This window comes from Rhinatrema bivittatum, chromosome 9, assembly GCF_901001135.1.
Source record: "Rhinatrema bivittatum chromosome 9, aRhiBiv1.1, whole genome shotgun sequence".
Taxonomy (NCBI): Eukaryota; Metazoa; Chordata; class Amphibia; order Gymnophiona; family Rhinatrematidae; genus Rhinatrema; species Rhinatrema bivittatum.
The window spans coordinates 139,730,302-139,752,905 of NC_042623.1; the positions used below are offsets into that span (position 1 = coordinate 139,730,302).

Here is a 22,604-nt window from a genome sequence, read left to right on the forward strand (position 1 = left end):
GACTAAATGAATTCTTTGCTTCTGTGTTTACTAATGAGGATGTTGGGGAGATACCAGTTCCGGAGATGGTTTTCAAGAGTAATGAGTCAGATGAACTGAACCAAATCACTGTGAACCTGGACGATGTAGTAGGCCTAAAGAGTAGCAAATCCACCTGGACCAGATGGTATGCATCCTAGGTTACTGAAGGAACTCAAAAATGAAATTTCTGATCTATTAGTAAAAATTTGTAACCTACCATTAAAATCATCGATTGTACCTGAAGACTGGAGGGTGGCCAATGTAACCCCAATATTTAAAAAGTGCTCCAGGGGTGATCCAGGTAACTATAGACCAATGAGCCTGACTTCAGTGCCAGGAAAAATAGTGGAAACTATTCTAAAAATCAAAATTGTAGAGCATATAGAAAGACATGGTTTAATGGAACACAGTCAACATTTATTTTATTTATTTATTTATTTATTTTATTTATTTAAAAGGATTTATATACTGCGGAATTGGGCAGAAACCTGTCCAGCTAAGCAGTTTACAAAGATAAAAACATACATAATTAAAAGTAAACAATGTAAACAAAGACAATGTATGTCATTAAAATTATACTTCAAAAACATTAAAAACATATAATATTACTCTTTAAGAACACTTAAAACATAGGGAAGTCCTTTGGTAATATTATTATCAAGGTTGTCCACATTTATGAAAGAATTGTTAAGTGATATTATAGGCTGCGGTAAAAAGATATGTTTTTAAAGCCTTTTTGAATTCTTTAGTATTTGCTATTAAACGAATTTCCTCTGGAATAGCGTTCCAAAGGGTTGGTTCGGCAACTGAAAAAACGCGTTTACGAGTAAATTCCAGATGTGCTAGTTTTACAGTTGGTATCTCCAGCATACATTTGTCCATTGAGCGTAGTTGCCTTGTGGGTTTATAGATCCTGAGAAGAGCACAGAGCCATACTGAGTTGGTATTATGTAAAAGATTATGAATTATAGTGAGAATTTTACAAGTAATATGGTAGGATATTGGTAGCCAATGTAAATGTTGCAAAACCAGAGTAATGTGTTCTCTGTGTGGTATATTATACAGTACATGAGCAGTAGCATTTTGAACAAGTTGTACAGAGTGTGTGATGAGCTTTGGCAGGCCTAGATACAGAGCATTGCAATAGTCTTGACTTGTTAAGATGAGGGACTGGGTCACTGAGCAGAAATCAGAAGGTAATAGAAGTGGTTTTAATTTTTTTAACATGTGAAGCTTAAAAAATGATTTTTTTTACTAATGCTGATATATTATTTGTCATAGACAGTCTGGCATCTATTATGGTACCCAAGTTTTTTGCATGAGGTTTTATTGCAATTTCTTGCCCATCAAATGAAAAGGTAGCAGGTGGTTGAAATATTGAATCTGGTACTACAGATAGAAATATTAGTTCTGTTTTTGAGGTATTCACTTTTAGTCTATTATTTATTTATTTATTTAAAAATGTTAACTGTTTATTTATTTATTTATTTATTTTTTAATTTAAAAACTTAGTTCCAACCACAGTTATTGTTAAATGTAAAATAGTACGACCTCTAGTCATACTATTCCAAAAGTTGCCATGTGAACTGATGTGATGTACGCCAACGAATGTCGGTATATAAAAACAAATAAATAAAATAAATAAATAAAAATGTTTATATACCACCTTTACAATTCAAAGAATTAATCAAAACAGTTCACAATAAACATACACAAAATAAAATTTAAGAGGTGGACAATGAACTATAAGCTTTCTGAAATAAATAAGTTTTTAATATTTTCTTAAATTGTTGTGAAGAAGATATAAGACAGAGAGAATCGGGAAGTGCATTCCAAGGTATAGGGCCAGCTATTAAAAAAGCCCTTTTCCTAGTTATTTCAAGTCTAGCCAACTTAATAGTGGGTAAGTCTAGGAGGTTTTTTGAAAGTGATCTAAGTTGTCTGGCCAGTACATAAATGTGGAGGTTAGAGCAAAGCCATGTTGATGTTGCGTTATAAATGAGTGCATGAATAATGGTCAATACTTTATAATGAATTCTATATTTAACCGGTAGCCAATGAAAGGAAAAGAGAATTGGGGTAATATGTGATCTCCGAGCAATGCCTGATAATATCCATGCAGCAGAATTTTGTATTAATTGTAATGGGTAAATAGCCAAGTCGGATAAACCTAAGTGTAATGCATTGCAATAATCCAGACCAGAGAGTATCAAAGACTGTAATACTGTACGGAAATACTAAAGGAAAAGAAATGGATGAAATTCTTTCCAATAATGAATCATTCCAATAATGATTCAAAAAATTCTTTCCAATAATGAATAATTTCTTTTCAATAAATGAAGTTTAAAGAAAGATTTTTTTGTAATGTTGGAAATATGATTTTGCATTGAAAGGTCTGAGTTAATTGTGACTCCCAAACTACTAGTAAACGTACCAATTAGGATAGAGATATCCTTAAAAATTAAATGGGGGGAGGACCTGTAGATGGATTAGCAATAGATGAAAGATGTGTAAGTGAAGTTTTAGAAGGATTCAATTTTAAAAGATTATGATCCAGCCAAGAATTTATTGTAAATAGGTATAATGAAATTAAAGAAAGAGTGTCCGACCAAGAAGCTTGATAAGGAACTATCAATTGAATGTCATCTGCATAGATTCGGAAATAAACATTTAATGCTGCAAGAATATGACAAAGCGGGAGTAAGTATATGTTGAAGAGTAAAGGGGATAATGAGGAACCTTGCGGGACACCAGAAGAAGAAGGATAGGGGTCTGAGCAGTGATTATTAACTTTTATTTGTTGATATCGATTTGCTAAGAAAGATTGGAACCAAGAGAGAAAGGTACACTGAATCCCTAAAGATTTTAGACCTAAAAGTAGTATGTGATGATCCAGGGTGCCAAATGCCACTGAGATGTCTAAAGATATAAGAATGAATTCAGTATAGGCATCAAACTCACAAAAAACTGTATCAAAGCAAGAAAGTAATAGAGTCTTTGTAGAATGACCTTTCCTAAAGCCATGTTGGCCTGAATGCAAGAGATCATTATCGGCTAAGAAATCAGAGAGTTGGCATAGAACCACCGATTCTATTAATTTGGCTAGAGAAGGAATTAGAGCTATAGGCCTTAAATTATTGATTTACTTTTTTGAATTGGGAGAACCGCAGTATGTTTCAAATTGTCTGGAAACATTCCTATGAGAGTGATTGATTAACCAAATCACTTAAAAAATTAGATGTAAAAGGGGCAATAGCTTTAAATAAGGAACCTGAACAAGGATTAAAAGGTAAATTAGTTATTTTCTGTTTTTGGCTAATTTTCAAGATTGTAGTATCTGAAACAGAGTCAAATTCAGACCAGACCACTTGGTCTGACGGATCTTTAAAAGAAGGGTAAGGTAGGTGCTGAAATTCTTTTGAAATTTTGTCTATTTTGTTCTTAAAATGACAGGCTATATTATTACAGTCTATAAGACTATAACATGGACCATATGAGTTATTAATTGTAGTCAAGGATTTTACAATGTTAAAAAGAATACTAGGATTTCCATGGGCATCAGAGATCTTTTTAGAAAAGAAGGGGTTTTTTTAGCCTTGTTAATTTCCCTATTGTAACACCTTAATGTGTAATAATAATCATTTTTTGTCTGAATGGATTTATTGCATCTCCAATTACGTTCTTTACTTCTGACAAGAGATTTAAAGGTGCGTAATGATTGGGAATATCATGGCACATTATTTTTTTCTTTTTTAAGAGTAACTTTTTTCAAGGGAGCAAGTAAATCTAAAACTGACGTAATAGTTGAATTCCATGTATTGATAGTGTCATTGCAGGTTGATGCAACCTGCAGGGGTAATCTAGAGGATAAAGCATCAATAAAGGATTCTGAGGAAATGTGTTTTCTTTTCCAAATTGAATGAGAATTGCTTACTCTAGAAAGGGATGTGCGAACCTTTAACTCGAACTGAATAGCCAAGTTTTTATTGCTGTTAAATATAGATGGAGCAATGAAAAGTTTTTTTTTCCAGATGACAGTGAAAGGGACAATGAATTTAATGTTATCTGCATATATTTTAAAAGATAGATTGAGGCCTGTTAAAAGATGACACAAAGGCAGCAGATAGACATTAAAAAGCAACGGTGATAGTGAAGACCCTTGTGGGACTCCGGATTTAGTGGTATACCATTCTGATTTTGAGTTACCAGCTATGATTCTTTGTGAGCGATCTGAAATAAAAGAACTGAACCATTTTTTTACTGTACTGCTGATTCCTATTTGTTCAAGGTTAAGCAGTAGTATATCATGATTCAAAGTGTCAAAGCCATGATATATCAAGAAATACCATGATATAATCTGTATTTGAGTCAAAACCTCTGATAATTGTATCGAAAGAAGAGATCAGTAGAGATTCAGTGCTATGTCCTTTTCAAAAACCGTGCAGGTTTACATGCAGTAAATTATTATCTTCTATGACTTCGGATAGTTGACGAAAAACAACTGATTCAATGATTTTAGATATTGAGGGAAGTGAAGCAATAGGTCTGTAGTTAGAAATCATTAGTGGATCTTGATTTTTGTCCTTCAAAATTGGTAAGATAGAAGATTTTTTGAGTGATGGATTTACCCAAGGGATGTCTTGCCTAACAAATCTGCTTCATTTTTTTGAAAGGGTTAATAAACATGTAGATAAAGGTGAACCAGTAGATGTAGTGTATTTGGATTTTCAGAAGGCATTTGACAAAGTCCCTCAAGAGAGGCTTCTAAGAAAACTAAAAAGTCATGGGATAGGAGGCGATGTCCTTTCGTGGATTACAAACTGGTTAAAAGACAGGAAACAGAGAGTAGGATTAAATGGTCAATTTTCTCAGTAGAAAAGGGTAAACAGTGGAGTGCCTCAGGGATCTGTACTTGGACAGGTGCTTTTCAATATATATATATTAATGATCTGGAAAGGAAAACGACGAGTGAGGTTATCAAATTTGCAGACGATACAAAATTATTCAGAGTAGTTAAATCACAAGCGGATTGTGATACATTACAGGAGGACCTTGCAAGACTGGAAGATTGGGCATCCAAATGGCAAATGAAATTTAATGTGGACAAGTGCAATGTGTTGCATATAGGGAAAAATAACCCTTGCTGTAGTTACACGATGGTAGGTTCCATATTAGGAGCTACCACCCAGGAAAAAGATCTAGGTATCATAGTATATAATACTTTAAAATCATTGGCTCAGTGTGCTGCAGCAGTCAAAAAAGCAAACAATGTTAGGAATTATTAGGAAGGGAATGGTCAATAAAATGGAAAATGTCATAATGCCTCTGTATCGCTCCATGGTGAGACCGCACCTTGAATATTGTGTACAAGTCTGGTCGCTGCATCTAAAAAAAGATATAGTTGCATTGGAGAAGGTTCAGAGAAGGGCAACCAAAATGATAAAGGGGATGGAACAGCTCCCCTATGAGGAAAGGCTGAAGAGGTTAGGGCTGTTCAGCTTGGAGAAGAGACGGCTGAGAGGGGATATGATAGAGGTCTTTATCATGAGAAGAGTAGATGTGAATCGGTTATTTACACTTTCGGATAATAGAAGGACTAGGAGACATTCCATGAAGTTAGCAAGTAGCACATTTAAGACTAATCAGAGAAAATTCTTTTTCACTCAACGCACAATTAAACTCTGGAATTTATTGCCAGAGGATGTGGTTAGTGCAGTTAGTGTAGCTGGGTTCAAAAAAGGTTTGGGTACTTGCCAGGTTCTTGTGGCCTGGTTTGCCCTCTGTTGGAAACAGGATGCTGGGCTTGATGGACCCTTGGTCTGACCCAGCATGGCAATTTCTTATGTTTTTATGTTATGGTCGCGTGCTGGCAGCTGGCCGGCATGTGCTACTTACTTCAGCTCCGGCCCTGAAGTAAGTTGAAAAACAACAAAAAAAGGATAGATAAGTAGGGTTTCAGGGGGGTGGGGAGGAGAGGGGAAGAGGAAGGGAGTTTAGGTAGGGGGGTAGGGAAGTTCTCTCCCAGACTGCTCCTTAATTGGAGTGGACTGGGAGGGAACTGGGGAAGGCCCAATTGCATCACCATGCGTAATTTGCAAAAGTTCATCCCTCTTGTGTGCACCATCCATACATGCGCACGCAGATTGTAAAATATGGTGCATATGTGCACGCGGCTACCCGATTTTATAACATGCGTGTGCTGGTGCATGCATGTTATAAAATTGGCATGTACATGGACGAGCGTGTATTTAAAATCTACCCCTATCTGTGCACGTGACTGGCTAACTGGTATACTGGCTCCTCACTGCCTCTGTTTTACTCCCTGCAGTTCAGCTTTATTGCTAAGCACATCCCTTTCTTTGATCTTTAGTTTTCACTATTATCTGGAAAAAAACAGTTTATATTTATATATCCCCCTCTTTCTTGTGGGCACAGAATGCAAATACTACCCCACGCTGTGTAAACCAGGGACACTCTGGATGCTAGTTCAAGGCACATTTTCCTCCAGGCTTGCTCAGTGTCCCATATGTTCTATTAATTTTTTATATCTCTATGTTCTGTCCATTAATGTCCTTCTGTCCTCTGAAACAGAGCTGACCAGGCCCTACACATAAGGATCGGTCATTCTTTGGACTCACATTTCTACACCCTCCATCTCCATCTCCTCTACTCTCCCACATCCCTCTTCCCAACCCTTCAGCAGTCTTGTGCCCTCTGCCCCTTTCCCCAACATACAAAAGACAGCTGGAACCTGTATGGCATTAGGATTTTTTTTTTATATGCATTGGGTGTGGGCCTGACCTTCAAAAAACCATGAATAAACAATTACAATATAGCAAACCTCCTATACTGAAACAGCACTAACTGCCAGTACTCAAACAGTAAAAACCTTATGTATAAAAAGGCAACAATACAAATATTACATCAGGCCCTAAACCATCAATACACCACCTATTAGCTAAGTAGAACAAGCCAGGTTGCCTAAAAATATGTGCAAAATAAATACCTTTACCTAAAAATATTGTACAAGAGATTTTGAAACGACAAAGGCCCCTTCTTCAGATGTCTGATCAGAAATATTCACATCTAAAGACAGGTCCTATATTGTCTCAATAGTTCACATATAGAGGTAGATTTTAAAAACATATGCGCGCGCGAACAAAAGTAAACCAGATTTTATAAGATATGGGCGTAGCCACGCGTATCTTATAAAATCCGGGGTCGGCGCGCGCAAGGCTGCGCAAAATTGGCAGCCTGCGCATGCCGAGCTGCGCAGCCTGCCTCCGTTCCCTCTGGGGCCGCTCCGAAATCGGAGCGGCCTCGGAGGGAACTTTCCTTCCACGTCCCCCCACCTTCCCCTCCCTTCCCCTATCTACCCCACCCCCAGCCCTACCTAAATCCCCTCCCTTACCTTTGTTGGGCAAGTTACGCTTGCTTGAAGCAGGCGTAACTTGCGCGCGCCACCCCGGCACCCCCCCCCCCCCCCCGGCACAGGCTGCAGTGCCGGGAGACTCGGGACACCCTCCCGGCCCGCCCCCGAACCGTCGTCATGCCCCCGGACCCGCCCCGGACTGCCCCCTGCTCCGGACACGCCCTGGCCATGCCCCCGGACACGCCCCCTCCCGCCCCTTTTACGAAGCCCCGGGACTTAAGCATGTCCTGGGGCTTTGCGCGCGCCAGCGGCCTATGCAAAATAGGTACGCCGGCATGCGAGTGCCCTGCACGCGTAAATCCTCCCGGATTTACGCACGCAGGGGTTTTAAAATCTACCCCATAGTATTTTGGGATAATACTTACATAGCTCCAATAAAAAATCTGTCGCTTGCCAAGAATACAGTTTACACCAAGAGAAAAATCTTCCGTATCAAAACAACCCTAACTCCCAGGACTCAAACAGCAACAACCCTACCCAGGAAAGAGCACCATTGCAAATATTACATCAATAAAACTTTTTAAAACAGCAGAAATATCAAACAACATCCAACAATTAAAACTAATAGGGATTTTAAAAAAAGTTTTGATTTCTAATCAACTTAAGATTGTCTTAGATTAGTTGCGGGGGGGGGGGGGGAGGGTTTACAAACTTTATTCTCTTTCTCTCCTCCATCACATACTCTTAACTCACACACACATACTCAGTGGTTCTTTCTTCACACATACACACACACACACACACACACACACACAAAGGCACTCTCTCGTACTCAGTGGCTTCTCTCCCCCTCAATCAAATGTACTCTTTTACACTCAATGGCTCTCTGTCCCTCACACAGACAAAGGCACTCTCTCACACACTGAGAGTGGTTCTCTCATCTTCACACATACATACACACAAAAGCATGCTCTCACACTCAGTAGCTCTCTCCCCTTATACACATACACACACATAGGCAATCTCAGTGGCTCTCTCTCCTTCACATATACACAATCTCTCACACTCAGTGTCTCTCTCTCCTTCACACACAGACACTCTCTCAGTCTCGCTCTTACACATACAGACCCTCGCATACCAAAAAGGGCCCTCTCTAAAACTCAGTGGCTCTCACTCCCTCACATATACACATACACCCACACTCAGTGGCTCTCTCCCTTCCACACACCTACCCAGGTACTCTCTCATACTCAGTGGCTCTCTCATCCACCCCAGGCACTCTCTCAAACTCAGTGACTTTCTTTCCCTCACAAACACACACACACATATATTCAAAGGCACTCTCTTACACTCAGTAGTTCTCTGTCCCTCACACATACATACACACATACTCATGTACCTTTTTATATTCAATGGCTCTTTCTCCCTCACACACACATATTCAGGCATTCTCTCACATTCAGTGGCTCTGCTTCCTCAAACACACAGGCACTCTCTTACACACAGTGTCTCTCTCTCTCTGCCTCACACATAAAAGGCACTCTTAACTCTGGGTTTTGCACATACAGGCACTCTCTCACATTCATTGGCTCTTTCTCCCTCAGACACACGCACACATTCAGGCATTATCTCACATTTAGTGGCTCACTGCGCGCGCACACATACATACACATAGGCAATCTCTCAAATTCAGAGGCTCTATATGCACACATACATGCACAGACACAGACACTTGCAGGGTCACAGATCCTCTTTTATTCAGCCTCCCTGCAGTGGCCTGCAGGGACTAGTCTTCAGCTGCTGATGAGATATGCTCCACAGTTGGCCACCAGGTTGTGGGGTCACTTGTTTTTTTTCATCCGACGCAGGATGGGTTCCACGGTGGCAGCCTGCCAGAGCACTGGTACTTCATGGGCGGCATGGACTGTGGCAGTCGCGTTGATGCAACATGAACTCCTATTGCCACAGAGCCGATCTTGCAATAAGATGTGAAATCAGCCCCGTGGCAGCAGGAGATGACGTTCATTTATACGTGACTCCTATTGCTGGCAGTGGCGGTTGAGTGCAGCATCGGCTAGGGCAGGGGTTTGGTTTATCCCTGCCCAACTTGAAGAAAAACCACAAAGAAAAAATATTTAAATAAAGGAAATCGGTCAGAGCTGGGGATTCACTGAATCGCTTGAAGGCCCTAACCGCATACCATTGCCTGGTTTTATGTGCTGGTATGGAGAAGAAGCTAGGTAGTACCCATAACATGGCTGCGAGTGATTACTGAGGTGGAAACTGTTTGAGACTGTTGTTTTCTTTTTGTTTCAGCCTCCTCTCCCTGGGTCAGCCGCTCTATGCACAGCTTTAATGCAGTTAGTTTCCTGCAATAATAAACAAATTATGTATTTTCAGTGTGTTGCTCGTTTACAGGGATAATTCCCCTCAGAATTCTACCATAGAGGGGGGACTCATTACTACTCAGGCCACACCCCTGGATGGAGCTACATAGAGGTTCTATGATTACAAAGCTGATCGTATTTTTTTCACTTGATTTCTACTTGCAAGAGATTCTCTTACATGAATCTTTATAATTTAAGATTTGACTTATTAACTTTCCTGCCTTTCTTAATTCTAGTCATTGAGTTATTGTGGGTGATACTACTCTTTTCTTGTTATTATGAATTGCAGTATTTTCTTACATATTGTTTGACAAAAAAAAGTAGGTGGCAGGGACAATCATATATAGGAAAGGCACACATTTTATTTAGCAAAGTCCTCTTTTATAATCACAGTCACATACACTGCCATAAATATTTTTAAAATAAGTTTTGTAATTGCAGTGCTAAATGTCAATATTTTCCAGTGTCCTTACACACTTGCAAAATTAAAGTGCAAAGAATGAACTGCCCATAGGTATCTATCAAGCAAAGAGTAGTTAAATATTACAGATGCATCTACATGACATTCAATCAATACATTTTCTTGCAAAACCAGTCAATCACAACTATACACCTAGTTCCAAAAACAATTATAGCATAATAAACTCAGTTGCTAAGGCCTGGGACATCAGGTCTTTAATTGTACATTCAAAAAATTCTCTAACAGAGCCAGCCAATTCTGATACCCCAAAAATTCTTCAGACCAATCTTGACAGAGTTTTCTTGGTTACTAGCATCTGTGACATTCCATCTTGGGAGCGAATCAAAGAGCAGATGCTGGTTGAACATTATGTTAAAGCAGACTAATCAAGTCAAGACAAGTCATTGCTTATTTATGGCATGCCTTTTCAACAGAAGAATTCAAGATATGTTACAGGAATCATAACATCTTCTGGATGGTCAGCCAATAATAGCTACGTAAGTTCAGTTACTAGAGGATGTGACATCACATTTCTTATTATGCAATCAAAAAATTCACGTTTACCGGTCAATCACATTGGAGTTTATGTAATAAGGTGCGCTGACCTTAGCGTGGGTTTTAACCTATGTTTTAGCACGCATTTTTCCATATAGACTTTTACCCTGGTATTTAACAGAGTTTTTTTGCATGTAAAAATCATGCACTTAAATGAGTTAAAACCCATGCTAAGATTAGCAAGCCTTCATAGAAATACCATGTTAACAACCCTATTAGGGATTACCCTGCAATGTAAGGTGGTGTGCTACAGCTCAAAGTGCTTAGCATACTGTTTTTTTACAGCCTGAAATTTAACTCCTATGTCAGAGCAGGAGTAAAACTTAATTTGCATGAGTGACCAAGCAGTAGATACAAGAAAAGTAGCTGAGCCAATTCATATATGACTTAGTCTACCAAATTCACCAGATGATGGACAATGAAATTAAACTAAGGTACATAATGAAGAAAACAGGGAAGAATTTAAAAATAGAAGCTACAACATAGATAAGACTTTTGTTAGTAATGTGCTTTAAAGAAAAGAATGAATTATTTCAGAATGCATTGCTAATGATGATTGCATTAGGCTGCTGTTTTTTTATTCCCTGAGTAATCATGAACCTCTGCTGAATAGAGACAAATATCTACTGAACCTGCCCAAATAGCTCATTTGCAGTGTGAGAAAAAATTGCAGTAGGACAAAAATCTCTAGCTACTCTGAGACATAGACACAGCTCAAGAAAATGTTATAATATAGAGACCAAGATGTTTAGAGTTAACTTAAAAGGAACTCTTTTGTCTTAATATGAATGAAGCCAAGCTAATTAGTAAAAACTAATGGATTGCATCATTCATCCTCCATCTCTGACCCATCCAATGCTAGCCCATCCATCACATTAGAACAATCATACATATACCCAGAGTAAGAAAACCTATTGCAGGTCTGAACTATCCCAATGCTTCCATTCAGAACATGTTTTTCACTGTCAATTCCCAAAGCATTCTCATTCAAAATGTCTGAGTTTTTCCTTTGCCTGGAATTTGTTGCCAGAGGATGTGGTTAGTGCAGTTAGTGTAGCTGGGTTCAAAATAGGTTTGGATGGGTTCTTGGAGGAGAAGTCCATTAACGGCTATTAATCAAGTTTACTTAGGGACGGATTTTAAAAGGGCCGCGTGCAAAAATCCTTCCGGATTTACGTGCGCCGGTGCGCCTATTTTGCATAGGCCGCCGGCATGCGTAAAGCCCCGGGATGCGCGTAAGTCCCGGGGCTTTCGAAAAGCGGCGGGAGGGTGCGTGTACGGGGCATCCCCGAAATGATGCGGCGTTTCGGGGGCGTGCCGCAGCGTTTCGGGGGTGGGTCCGGGGGCGTGGCACCGGCCTCCGGACCAGCCCCCGGGACCAGAGGACGGAGCGGGGCTGCCGGCGATGCGCGCAAAGTTACGCCTGCTGAAAGCAGGCGTAACTTTGCTGACAAAGGTAGGGGGGTTAGATAGGGCCGGGGGGTGGGGGGAGGGCGAAGAAAAGTTCCCTCCGAGGCCGCTCCGAAATCGGAGCGGCCTCGGAGGGAACAGGCAGGCCGCGCTGGGCTCGGTGCGCGCAGGTTGCACAAATGTGCACCCCCTTGCGCGCGCCGACCCTGGATTTTATAAGATACGCGCGGCTACGCGCGTATCTTATAAAATCCAGCGTACTTTTGTTCTCGCCTGCTGCGCAAACAAAAGTACGCGCTCGCGCAAGTATTTAAAATCTGCCCCAAAGGGAATAGCCACTGCTATTAATTGCATCAGTAGCATGGGATCTTCTTAACTCTGGCACGCCGTAGCTCACGGACGACCGCCCCTCCCACCCTTGACCACGCGACAACAGAGTAGGTAAGCCAAGATAACTTTTATTAAGTGGAAGAAACGGCCACAGCCAGCATTTTACATTATAACCTTATTACTTTATATTGCAGCAGCTTAATCAATTGGCATTAGCTAAATGCCACGCCCTCACCGGTATCTTGCTTGTTCTTCCCACCCCAATGCTTTTTTGGAGACGGCAGCCCTCCATCCTTCCGCTCCGTGAAGGTGGTATACCATTGGCACCCCGCTCCGTGAATGCCAATCCCGCCTTCCGCTCCGTGAAGGGGAACACCCGCCACTGGCATCCCGCTCCGTGAACGCCTCCGTGGCTACTGCCGCTCCGTGCAGTATTCTGCCGCCTCCTCCCACCCCTGGCCTTGCGGGCCGCGATTATTGCTTATGCCAGGCCTTCATTGGGCCACCCCCAGACCGGCCATTATCTCGGTCTCCGCCATGCTGGCCTTGCGGGCCGCGGTTATTGCTTATGCCAGGCCTTCATTGGGCCACCCCCAGACCGGCCATTATCTCGGTCTCCGCCATGCTTAGTTATATCCATGCCCCCGCTTTCCCCCTATGCAAAGTCCTTGGTGCTGTGCTCCTCCCCTTCCCCCTCCCCCAACACCAAAAACTTCCCCTCTATGCAGCGATACATCCCCTTATGCTCCGGTGAGGGCACCCGCCAAAGTAGGAAACAGTAAAACCTTACTTGTTTTCTACCCCCACTAATTAATTAAAGCTGCTGTGGCCGTTTGCAGTGCAGGATGAAGATATCTACCCCAACGTCTCATAAGTGAACCCCATCCGGCCTATAATGCCTGAACATGAGAGCGAAATATCATCATGCTTGATGACATATCCCCCTATAGCTCTCAACCACGTCCCCACTTCTTTATTCAATTTGCGCCTGCTTTTGCGATGGATTTATGCGACCTCGCGTCCCTCCATACCAATCGGGGGATAATGTGGGACCATACCAATACCACGGCTGGCCATATAGCCTTAATTGCAGTCAAGTCCTTCTTGATCGTGATTATTAAGTCAATGTTTTTGACTGCGACCAAATCGTTACCGCCCAATTGACAGATGATATCAGGCTGTGGTAGTTGCCTGGCGTATTGGAGGATGCAAGGCATTAGTTGGACCCCTCATCCCTCGTTTGCCGAGCCAGAATAAGCTGGCCTTGCTACGAGGTATGCCCATCTGCTCGCTGGAGGTCTTTCTCTTGGTTCTAATGTGCGCCCAATAAATGTACGAGTGCCCCATATCACTTTCGCGCTCCCCGCTGGCGAGTCTATGATGGACAAAATAAAACGGTTATGTGCAACAGGACGGTAAATATATGCTTTTTATGTTTCTCAGTGAGACTGTTCATTGGGGTGTCTGGTTATTGGGTCGTATGTATGTTTTGAATTTACCGGATTTCCACCGCCCTAGCGCCTTAATTTGATCTTCGCTTAAACCGCTGCTGGCGAAGGATGCTGCGCCTATTCGGAATGAATGTGTGTGATAAGCTCCCGCGTCTTCCCCTATCTTTTCCAAGCCTTTGCGTAGCATACTGATAAACTGGTAACGCGATAGCGCGTTGCCATCTTTGTGTTTTAGAAAGGGCCCTCCCCCCAGCGGGCGTACTTTGAGGTATTCTGTTGTAGCCCTTACGGGGCATATCACCCCCGTATGAGCAGGGTATAATGTAATCCAGCGACCTACTGCCCGTTAATCAGTTTTTGCTCGCCTGAGAAAGATCTGTACTGTCTCATTAAACAGCCTTATGTTTTCTATCAGGAGACCCCCATCCGATGCCCTGGTGGTCACCTTTGCCCTCGGGATAAGCTCGCTGTTTCTAAATGCACCAAAGAACATTAGTGAAAAAGCCACGGTCCATAGCTTTACCTCATAATTGTCCCAAACTAGGCTGGGGAGCTCCTTTACCAGTGCTTGTAGCAGCATTGGTGTGATAGGCTTTCTGGCGTCCCTTCTAACTGGTTCTTGTCTCCGCCAACCCTCTAATATCTTTTTTATGAGAAAGGAGTTGCTAATTGAGCCTATCCCCCATAGTTTGGAGACGAAAACAATAGCAGCTACATGTTGCCCTGCCTGTGCTCTTGATACTCCCGAGTTCTTGAGGTAGAGCAAGAACTCTGTTACATTTCTCTCTGTCATTACATTTCTCTCTGTCATTGTCCCTTGAACTTGCGTGTTATTTGATTGGCAAAATTTTTGGAACAGGCTCCCGCCGCGTGCATATGCTCTCCCCGTACTCTGCCAGAGCCGATCTCAATATGGAGGCGATTCCGGGCACCCTAATTCCCAAATCCGCGGAGGGACGTGATAAGGGTGATGCTCTGCTTCCGGGGCCAGGAATCTGAAACGAGACCACTGACAACGAGACAATGCATCAGCGATGCCGTTAGCTTCCCCCGGAACGTACTTAGCCTTAAAGACCAGGTTAATGCGCAGGCAGAGCAGTACTAAATCCCGCAATAGCCTAATGACCCTAGGGGAGTGAGCGGTGAGAGAATTTTTCGCCTGTACAACCGCCATGTTGTCTGACCAAAAAAACCACTCTTCTGTTGTGGAAACATGCTTTCCACATGTGTATTGTTGCAACAATGGGGAACAATTCAAGAAAAGTGATGTCTCTGAGTAAACCCATGGCTTCCCACTGTACTGGCCATCATTCCGCGCACCATTTCCCAGCCAGATAGGCCCCAAATCCAGCGCTCCCCGCTGCGTCGGTGTAGAGCTGCAGCTCCCTATTGGTCATGATCGGGTCCCTCCAAACTGTCCGCCCATTATATTCCCCTAGGAATGTCTTCCATACTATGAGGTCCTCCCTGAGCTCCTTGGTGATTCTAATGAAATGATGGCTCCTGCGAATACCTGCTGTGGCTTGGGACAATCTTCTCATGAAGGGGCGACCCATGGGCATGATCTTGCAAGCGAAATTGAGGTGACCAATGAGTGACTGCATTTGTTTTAGCGTGATTGTTCGGTAGTAGATATGTTGGCCCGTAACGCTGCTATTTTTGCGGGCGGTAGGCGTGTGACCATTTGCAGAGTATCAATTTCGATACCGAGAAATGACAATTTTTGTGACGGTCCTTCTGATTTGTGCTTAGCTAGCGGAATGCCTAATTCGTCAGTTTTCCGGGTGAATGCTTCGAGGGCTTGCGCACAGGCCTGTGTGTCCCTATGGCCGGTAAACAGAAAATCATCCAAATAGTGTATGATTTTCCCTTTCCCGATGTCCTGCTCTACAGCCCATTGCACAAATGTGCTAAACCTCTCAAAGTAGGCGCAAGATATAGAGCAGCCCATCGGGAGGCATTTATCGAAGTAATATTTACCTTGGAATTGAAACCCCAACAGATGGAAGCAGCTTGGATGTATTGGAAGCAAGCGGAAGGCTGATTCAATGTCGGCTTTTGCCAACCATGCCCCTTGCCCCCAATGCCTCACCATGTCTAATGCCTGGTCAAATGAGGCGTAGGCGACCGAGCATGCTTCGGGGTCCAAGTAATCATTCACTGACCCACCCTCTGGGAAGGATAAATGGTGAATCATTCGGAATTCCCCTGGCTCTTTTTTGTGAACCACCCCCAGAGGGGAAATCCTAAAATGAGGTAGAGGTTTGTCCTTGAATGGGCCTTCCAACCTACCCATGTCGCTTTCTTTTTTGATCTTTAGTGCAATGACCTCTTCATTATTCCTCGCAGATAAGAGATTCTTAGCCTCTGTGGCGGTTTCTGGCCCCATGAAAGGTATATGAAAACCTTGGGAAAACCCTTCGTATAGCCATCTGGCCTCCTTGGGCTGATAACCCTTTAAACAGACCTGCAAGCTATGTATCTTAATGGGGGTAGGTGCTCTAATGAATTTATTGTTGCTCTGTGTGGGGGATGGTTCCTCCCCTTGAGCATTTTGTTTGAGGGTGGCCTGCACCGCATCCCATGCAGGCGTGTCTGAATTTGCAGGCAGCAGCGAATCTGCAAAAACCAGAGTTGAACAGCCTACAGATGGGAGTCCCCCCACCCCTAAATCTAGTGGCTTGCCCCCACCTTTGCCCTTGACGAAAGGGCTGACCTTGCCGAAATGGAAATCTTCCCGTAAAAGTATGTTGGCGAGGAGTTAACCATGTACTCGGCTGGTATGCATTGCCAGCGAAGCCAGGGACAACCTCCTGCACCATACTCCAACCAAGCCGTACCGCCATACTGCTATTAATTGCATCAGTAGCATGGGATCTTCTTAGTGTTTGGTAATTGCCAGGTTCTTGTGGCCTGGTTTGGCCTCTGTTGGAAGCAGGATGCTGGGCTTGATGGACCCTTGGTCTGACCCAGCATGGCAATTTCTTATGTTCTTAACTGAGTATATAGCCCAAAAACATGTCAAGCAGGATAAATAGGGGTCACTAAACACAGAAAGCTGATTTTACAGAAAAATCAAAAGCTCACTTACCCCCTGCATGATAAAAATGAGAGGGAATTTAAAAGAAGAAACAGGAAAAAAATATCATTAAGACATCCTAAGTTAGATCCCCTGCATGAAGAGTTCAGCATATCACTGGTAAAATGCTATAAGAGTAATGAAAGTTCTCAGTATACACAAAACCCCACACCTAGCATTGCTAGTAGTGTTAACAGAAAATCCGTTCCTGGTCTGGAGCCCAATTAGGGTGGCCAACCTTTCCATGGAGCAGAACCAGACACTTGGGGGGCAGGGGTTAGCCGCAGCCACCCCTCCCCCCCCCCCTTTTCCTTTTTACATTGCGCGTAGATTTTTTCCCAGGTAGATTCTTCCTGCCTGACTTTGGGGCTCAGTTCGACTCTCCTCTTCCTCTGCGACTCCCAGGAGGACAGCGTGAAGTAGCAACAAGTGCGGCACAGCTGTGGGAGAGGCAGAGGAGGAGGAGGGGCAACCGAGCCCAGAAAACAGGCAGGTGATTGGAGCACTGCCAGGCTGCCACCACTGATTGGCCCCTGGCCTTGCCTGACCGGGTTTTATAGTGTCCGGTTACCCTTGTACCTGGAAGCTGTACAACAGGCTGCAAAACTGGGATGTCTGGTCGAAAACCGGGCAGTTGGTCACCCTAGGCCCAATGAAAGTGTCTATGGAAAGATGGAAAAAGTAAATTTTGTTGTGATAGCACTATGTCTTCCAGGGCACCACTGCTCAATCATATTTTTATGCCTGTTTTACTCCCCCCCCCCCCTTTTTTTTTTTTTTTTAGTGTGGATGGTATGCAAATGCCCCATAAGTAAAAAAAATTAAAAAAAAAGCATATTTTATATGTAGCCCCAACCAAGAGGGGTACTGTTCCTGTGAACCAGAAAAAAAAAACTGGCTGAAATATAATAATGCTGTTTTATTATTGCAAGAGGCAATCTCATCAAAAGCTGTGCATAAACAAAAGGTTAAATAGTACCAGAGCTAAAAATATATAAATAGTGTAATCGGCTTTATTTATTTTAGATTCCCCTTTTTAACACCAAAGTGGATTACATTCAGGTACTATAGGTATTTCCTTATCCCAACAGGGCTTACAATCTAATTTTGTACCTGTGGCAATAGAGGTTAAAGTGACTTGCCTAAGGTCACAAGGAGTGACAACTGAATTTGAATTCTGGTTTCCCTGGTTTATACTCCACTGCTCTAACCACTAGGCTACTCCTCCTGCTTTAGAGTAATCTCTCATACATACCAATATACACTTCATAATGAGTATGAACAGTTCACACCAGTGGATCTGGAAGTCTTTTAACCAAGACTGGAGAGACAGCTGAAACAGCTTTTAGTACAACTCTCAGGGATCCAGTACCTCCTCTGCAGCTGCCTTACACTGCTTGTTTGTTTTGAAGCTTGATACAACTCTTCTACTCAAGGAGAAGCTAAAACAGCTTCCAGTATGACACCAGAGACTCAGTCATATGCTGTCTGTTTGTGTAACTGCTTAAATTAAATAGGGATACAGATCCCTGTATAGATTAGCAAACTTTTCCCCAGTTAGAGCAGCCTGTTTTCTCTTTATTCCACACTGAGTCTCTCCAACTGATCTTTCCAGGCAGGCCCCAACTGTTTCAAAAACTCTCCTTCTCTCTTTCAGCTCTTAAAGTCAAGTGCTCTGTAGCAGAGTGCAGTGACATGATGTTATGACAGATTAAATCAGCCATTTTGAGGAGATCAACAGTGCAAGGAAGGCTGGTAATACATTTAAGGTGAATTTTAAAAGCTGGGAGTGCACCAAAATTGGAAGGACATGCACGTGTCCACCAATTTTAAAAGCTGCTCATATGCGCGCACAAGTCATGATGCACGAATATTTTGCATCGGAGAAAAAAGGGACATGGTGTGGGAGGTGTGTGTGCACGCAAGTACCTATGTGTATGGATGAGCTTGCCCAGGTCCAGTGCCACATAAACTTATTTCTACTATGGAGAAGGGGTAAGTCTCCAAAATAAATGTACAGTCATCTGCAAAGTGATGAGGAGTATAGGGTAACCAGGGGAAGTGCAGACTAAAGAATCAGAGGGGTTTGGGGGACATAGTCAAACATGGGAAAAAACTGGTGGATGAACTGGTGAAACTGATTATTGGCTGGATGTGCATCTGTACTTAAATACTCTCAGTTGTGCGCCTGTAAGCCGACTTGCGCTGCTGAGCATGCACAAACTTAAATTAAGGAGAACATACATGTCCACCTAGACTATTTTCTAACATGCATGCATATGTGCATGCATGGTATTAAATTGCTGCATCTCTAGGCATGCGACCACACACATGCATATATCTGAACTGAGAACATCGAATAGAAAGAAATTCAAGCGTGACCTGAAAACTTGGTTCTTTAAAAATACCTACAACTTAACAAAGCCTTAACATTCAGATTACTTAATTAATAAATAAAATACTATGAAAAATAACCCTCTGGGATTGTTTATATGTTATTAATAATCCTTTATGTTATATGTGAGTTTATTTTGTATGTTAATTTTATCTATGAATGTTTATATGTAAACTGTTATGATCTTGTGAACTTCACGTGGAATGACAGTATATAACACATTTAAGCCGTTTAAGCTGTTAACTCGTACGTTCTATGGTAACACTACTTATTTATTACCGGCCTTTCTTCTTTCCAGCTTGTTGTAAGCTTCCAAGTTCTCTATCCCTGTTGATTGTAACTTTGACTTATTCCTACCATTGTTATCTTTCATTTTACTTGAATTGCTACTCCAGTTATTCCCTTGTTATATTGTAAACCGATCCGATATGGTTATTTACTATGAAGGTCGGTATAAAAAACTGTTAAATAAATAAATAAATAAATAAATAAAATAAATAGATGTGCACCTGTGCGCTCATTTCAAAGTTACCATCCCTATGTTTAGTGTGCTGTTTCTTACTCCTGGTCTACTTGCAACGCATTAGCTTACTGTCTACCACAGTGCTATGGGATGCTTGCTCATGAGTAAACTAAAATCCATGCTAAATTTTATTCTGTATTTTTTAGCACACATTTTATTACATCGACCCGGTTATGTTACAAAATACTCAGAACAATCTTGACATGATTCTCTCAGTAGTTATTAACTATAGCATCGTAACAAATTTTGTTTTCTTTTTTAATATAAAGTTTATTGAACATAATAACAAAGAGCACATTTACTATATTAAAACAAGAACAAGAAAATTATTTATGGTACAATTTCCACATGTAAACTTCTCCCTACCCCTTTCCCCTACCCCTTTCCATATCCCTCCATGCAGTACAAGAACAAGTATGCACAATATCACCATACAGTAGGGATGTGCATTTGTTTAAAAATGAATGGCCAATCCCTGAAGAATATATTATATTTGTTTGATTTGATTGCCCCTGAAAACATATAAGCAAGTCCCATGAATGATATATTTGGGTTCGAGTCCCACTGTCGCTTCTTGTGACTTTGGGCAAGTCACTTTACTCTTCATTGCCTCAGGTACAAACATAGGCCTGGATTCATCATTCTAACACAGAATGGTGAATCCAGTGAAAACAGGGGGCGGGCCTGTGAACGCCGGCAGCCTTTGCACCGTGAAAGGTGGTGCTATTGGGCGTGCTACTGGCGACAATAACAGTGCTTACCTTATCACCGCCAGCGAAGACATCGCAGCGTCCGTCTCCTCACCACCCCGACTCCTCCCCTCATCGCCCCGACTCCGCCCCTGGCAAGCTATCGCACGCGAAAAGGGACATTTCACGTGCAATAGGTGCTTATCGCACGCGATAAGCAATAGAAAATGACCCCCTTAGATTATAAGCCCTCTGGGGATAGGGAAATACCTACAGTGCCTGAATGTAATCCACTTTGAAGCAAGAAAAAAGTGTGAAAAAAGGAATATAAATCTAAAATAAAATATGTTATTCCTTTCATTTGTTTATGTTTCCCCATTGAAAAACATTGGCTGCATTGAAAAGATAGAGCCTGAGGCTGGTCAGGTCATGTGGTAGTTTCCATAGCAACCAGTCCTGATGCCTATGACTCATGTGTGAGGTAAGAGTAGAACTGGGATCTGTTGTCAAGGAAACCAGACTGACAATACAAGGAAACATATCAGAGGAAAGCATCTTTCTAAATCAGCGAATCACTGGCCTGTCTATTCTTTATTTAGTATTCTCAAAGTGTTACAGATTGCAGATGAATATCTCTCTGGTGGAGGATGCATTGTGCTATGCTGTTGTGTGAGAATTCTGTATCAACAGTGCTTTTGTTTAAGATTAGAAACACTCCATCTTTTCTAATCATTTTAGCTGCTTTCACACTGTGTTAATTTGCACAGGTGTTTAATTTTTTTTAACATTTCACTTTTACTGCCACTGACCTAGAGGAAGGTTAGTCTTTTTCATCTCCTTCCTTCAGGGAAGATAGGCTGCCTGCCTGGCAATGGATTTATTTACAGTGATTTATTTCTTGCTAACCAGTGTGGTACCAGTGCTATAGCTGTGCCACAGTATCCAACTTCGAGAGGCTGTTTTAAATCTCTGATTTTGAGTCTGTGTGAGGAAATCAGTGCATCCACAAAGAGAGCAGTCTGTGCCAGTCACCACCACAAGTACAGCCTGCCACTTTGTGGATTAATTTAATTTTTTTACTGCATTTAGTGCACTGCTGTTCCACCAGTACCACACTTAGTACAGCATTATACCATTTTTTGCTTTTTCTCTCTGCATGAACTGTGCTAGTCAGCACAGCAGAGCAAAATAGTAAAATAGTTGTTCTGTTGTAGTATATTATCTCTGTGTTCTTCAATCTTACACATAGTAGGATCACTGTAGTCACCCTAGTGTTATCGGTATGTCCCACATTTATCCACCTTATTTTCAGAAATAAAGATAAATTGAAAACATTTTTTATCCAGCACTGCAGCACTGCAGCAGTGCTGCAGTGCTGCAGTGCTGGATAAAAAATGTCCTTTGCCTGACATGCTACTGCTACTAGTACCTTCCCATCATGCAGTGCTGGATAAAAAATGTCCTTTGCCTGACATGCTACTGCTACTAGTACCTTCCCATCATGTCAGGCAAAGGACATGGGAAGCCCACAGTTGTTGGTAGGGGATTTGCTGACAGAGAACAGTGAGTCCCCCAACTAAAAGAGGGATTTTTTTCAAATCCCAAACAATAGCAGGACAGATATGCATGTCAACCGCAAGAAATTGAGATTTGGGGAGGTTATGCCAATTTCATCTGTATCTCAGTCAGATCCTGCTGTGTCACAGGAAAGGGAAAGGGAAGGTACTAGTAGCAGTAGCTGCAGTGTAAAACCACCAGTGCCTTTAGAAGTACAAGTAGTGAAATCTAACCCACCAGTGCAAACCCTTAGTGCAGCAGAGGCCGTACAATCAGTGTTGTCATCCTCTTCTGAATCAGGGCTTGAAGAATCTCCCTTCAAAGGATTTCCTGAAGCAGAATTGGGAGAGGCATTACCTGAAGACCCAGTATTAG

At 42.2% G+C, this 22,604-nt stretch overlaps 1 protein-coding gene across 1 annotated transcript; it reads right to left on the bottom strand.

Annotated features, from left to right (window-relative positions):
• Positions 1-15,293: 15,293 nt before the first annotated feature.
• Positions 15,294-16,817, bottom strand: LOC115099575. Its single transcript, XM_029617308.1, has 2 exons — positions 15,694-16,817; positions 15,294-15,574 (listed from the first exon to the last, which is right to left on the bottom strand). The coding sequence occupies exons 1-2, from the start codon at positions 16,373-16,375 to the stop codon at positions 15,294-15,296; spliced, it is 963 nt and encodes a 320-aa protein (XP_029473168.1). The 5' UTR covers positions 16,376-16,817.
• Positions 16,818-22,604: the final 5,787 nt, after the last annotated feature.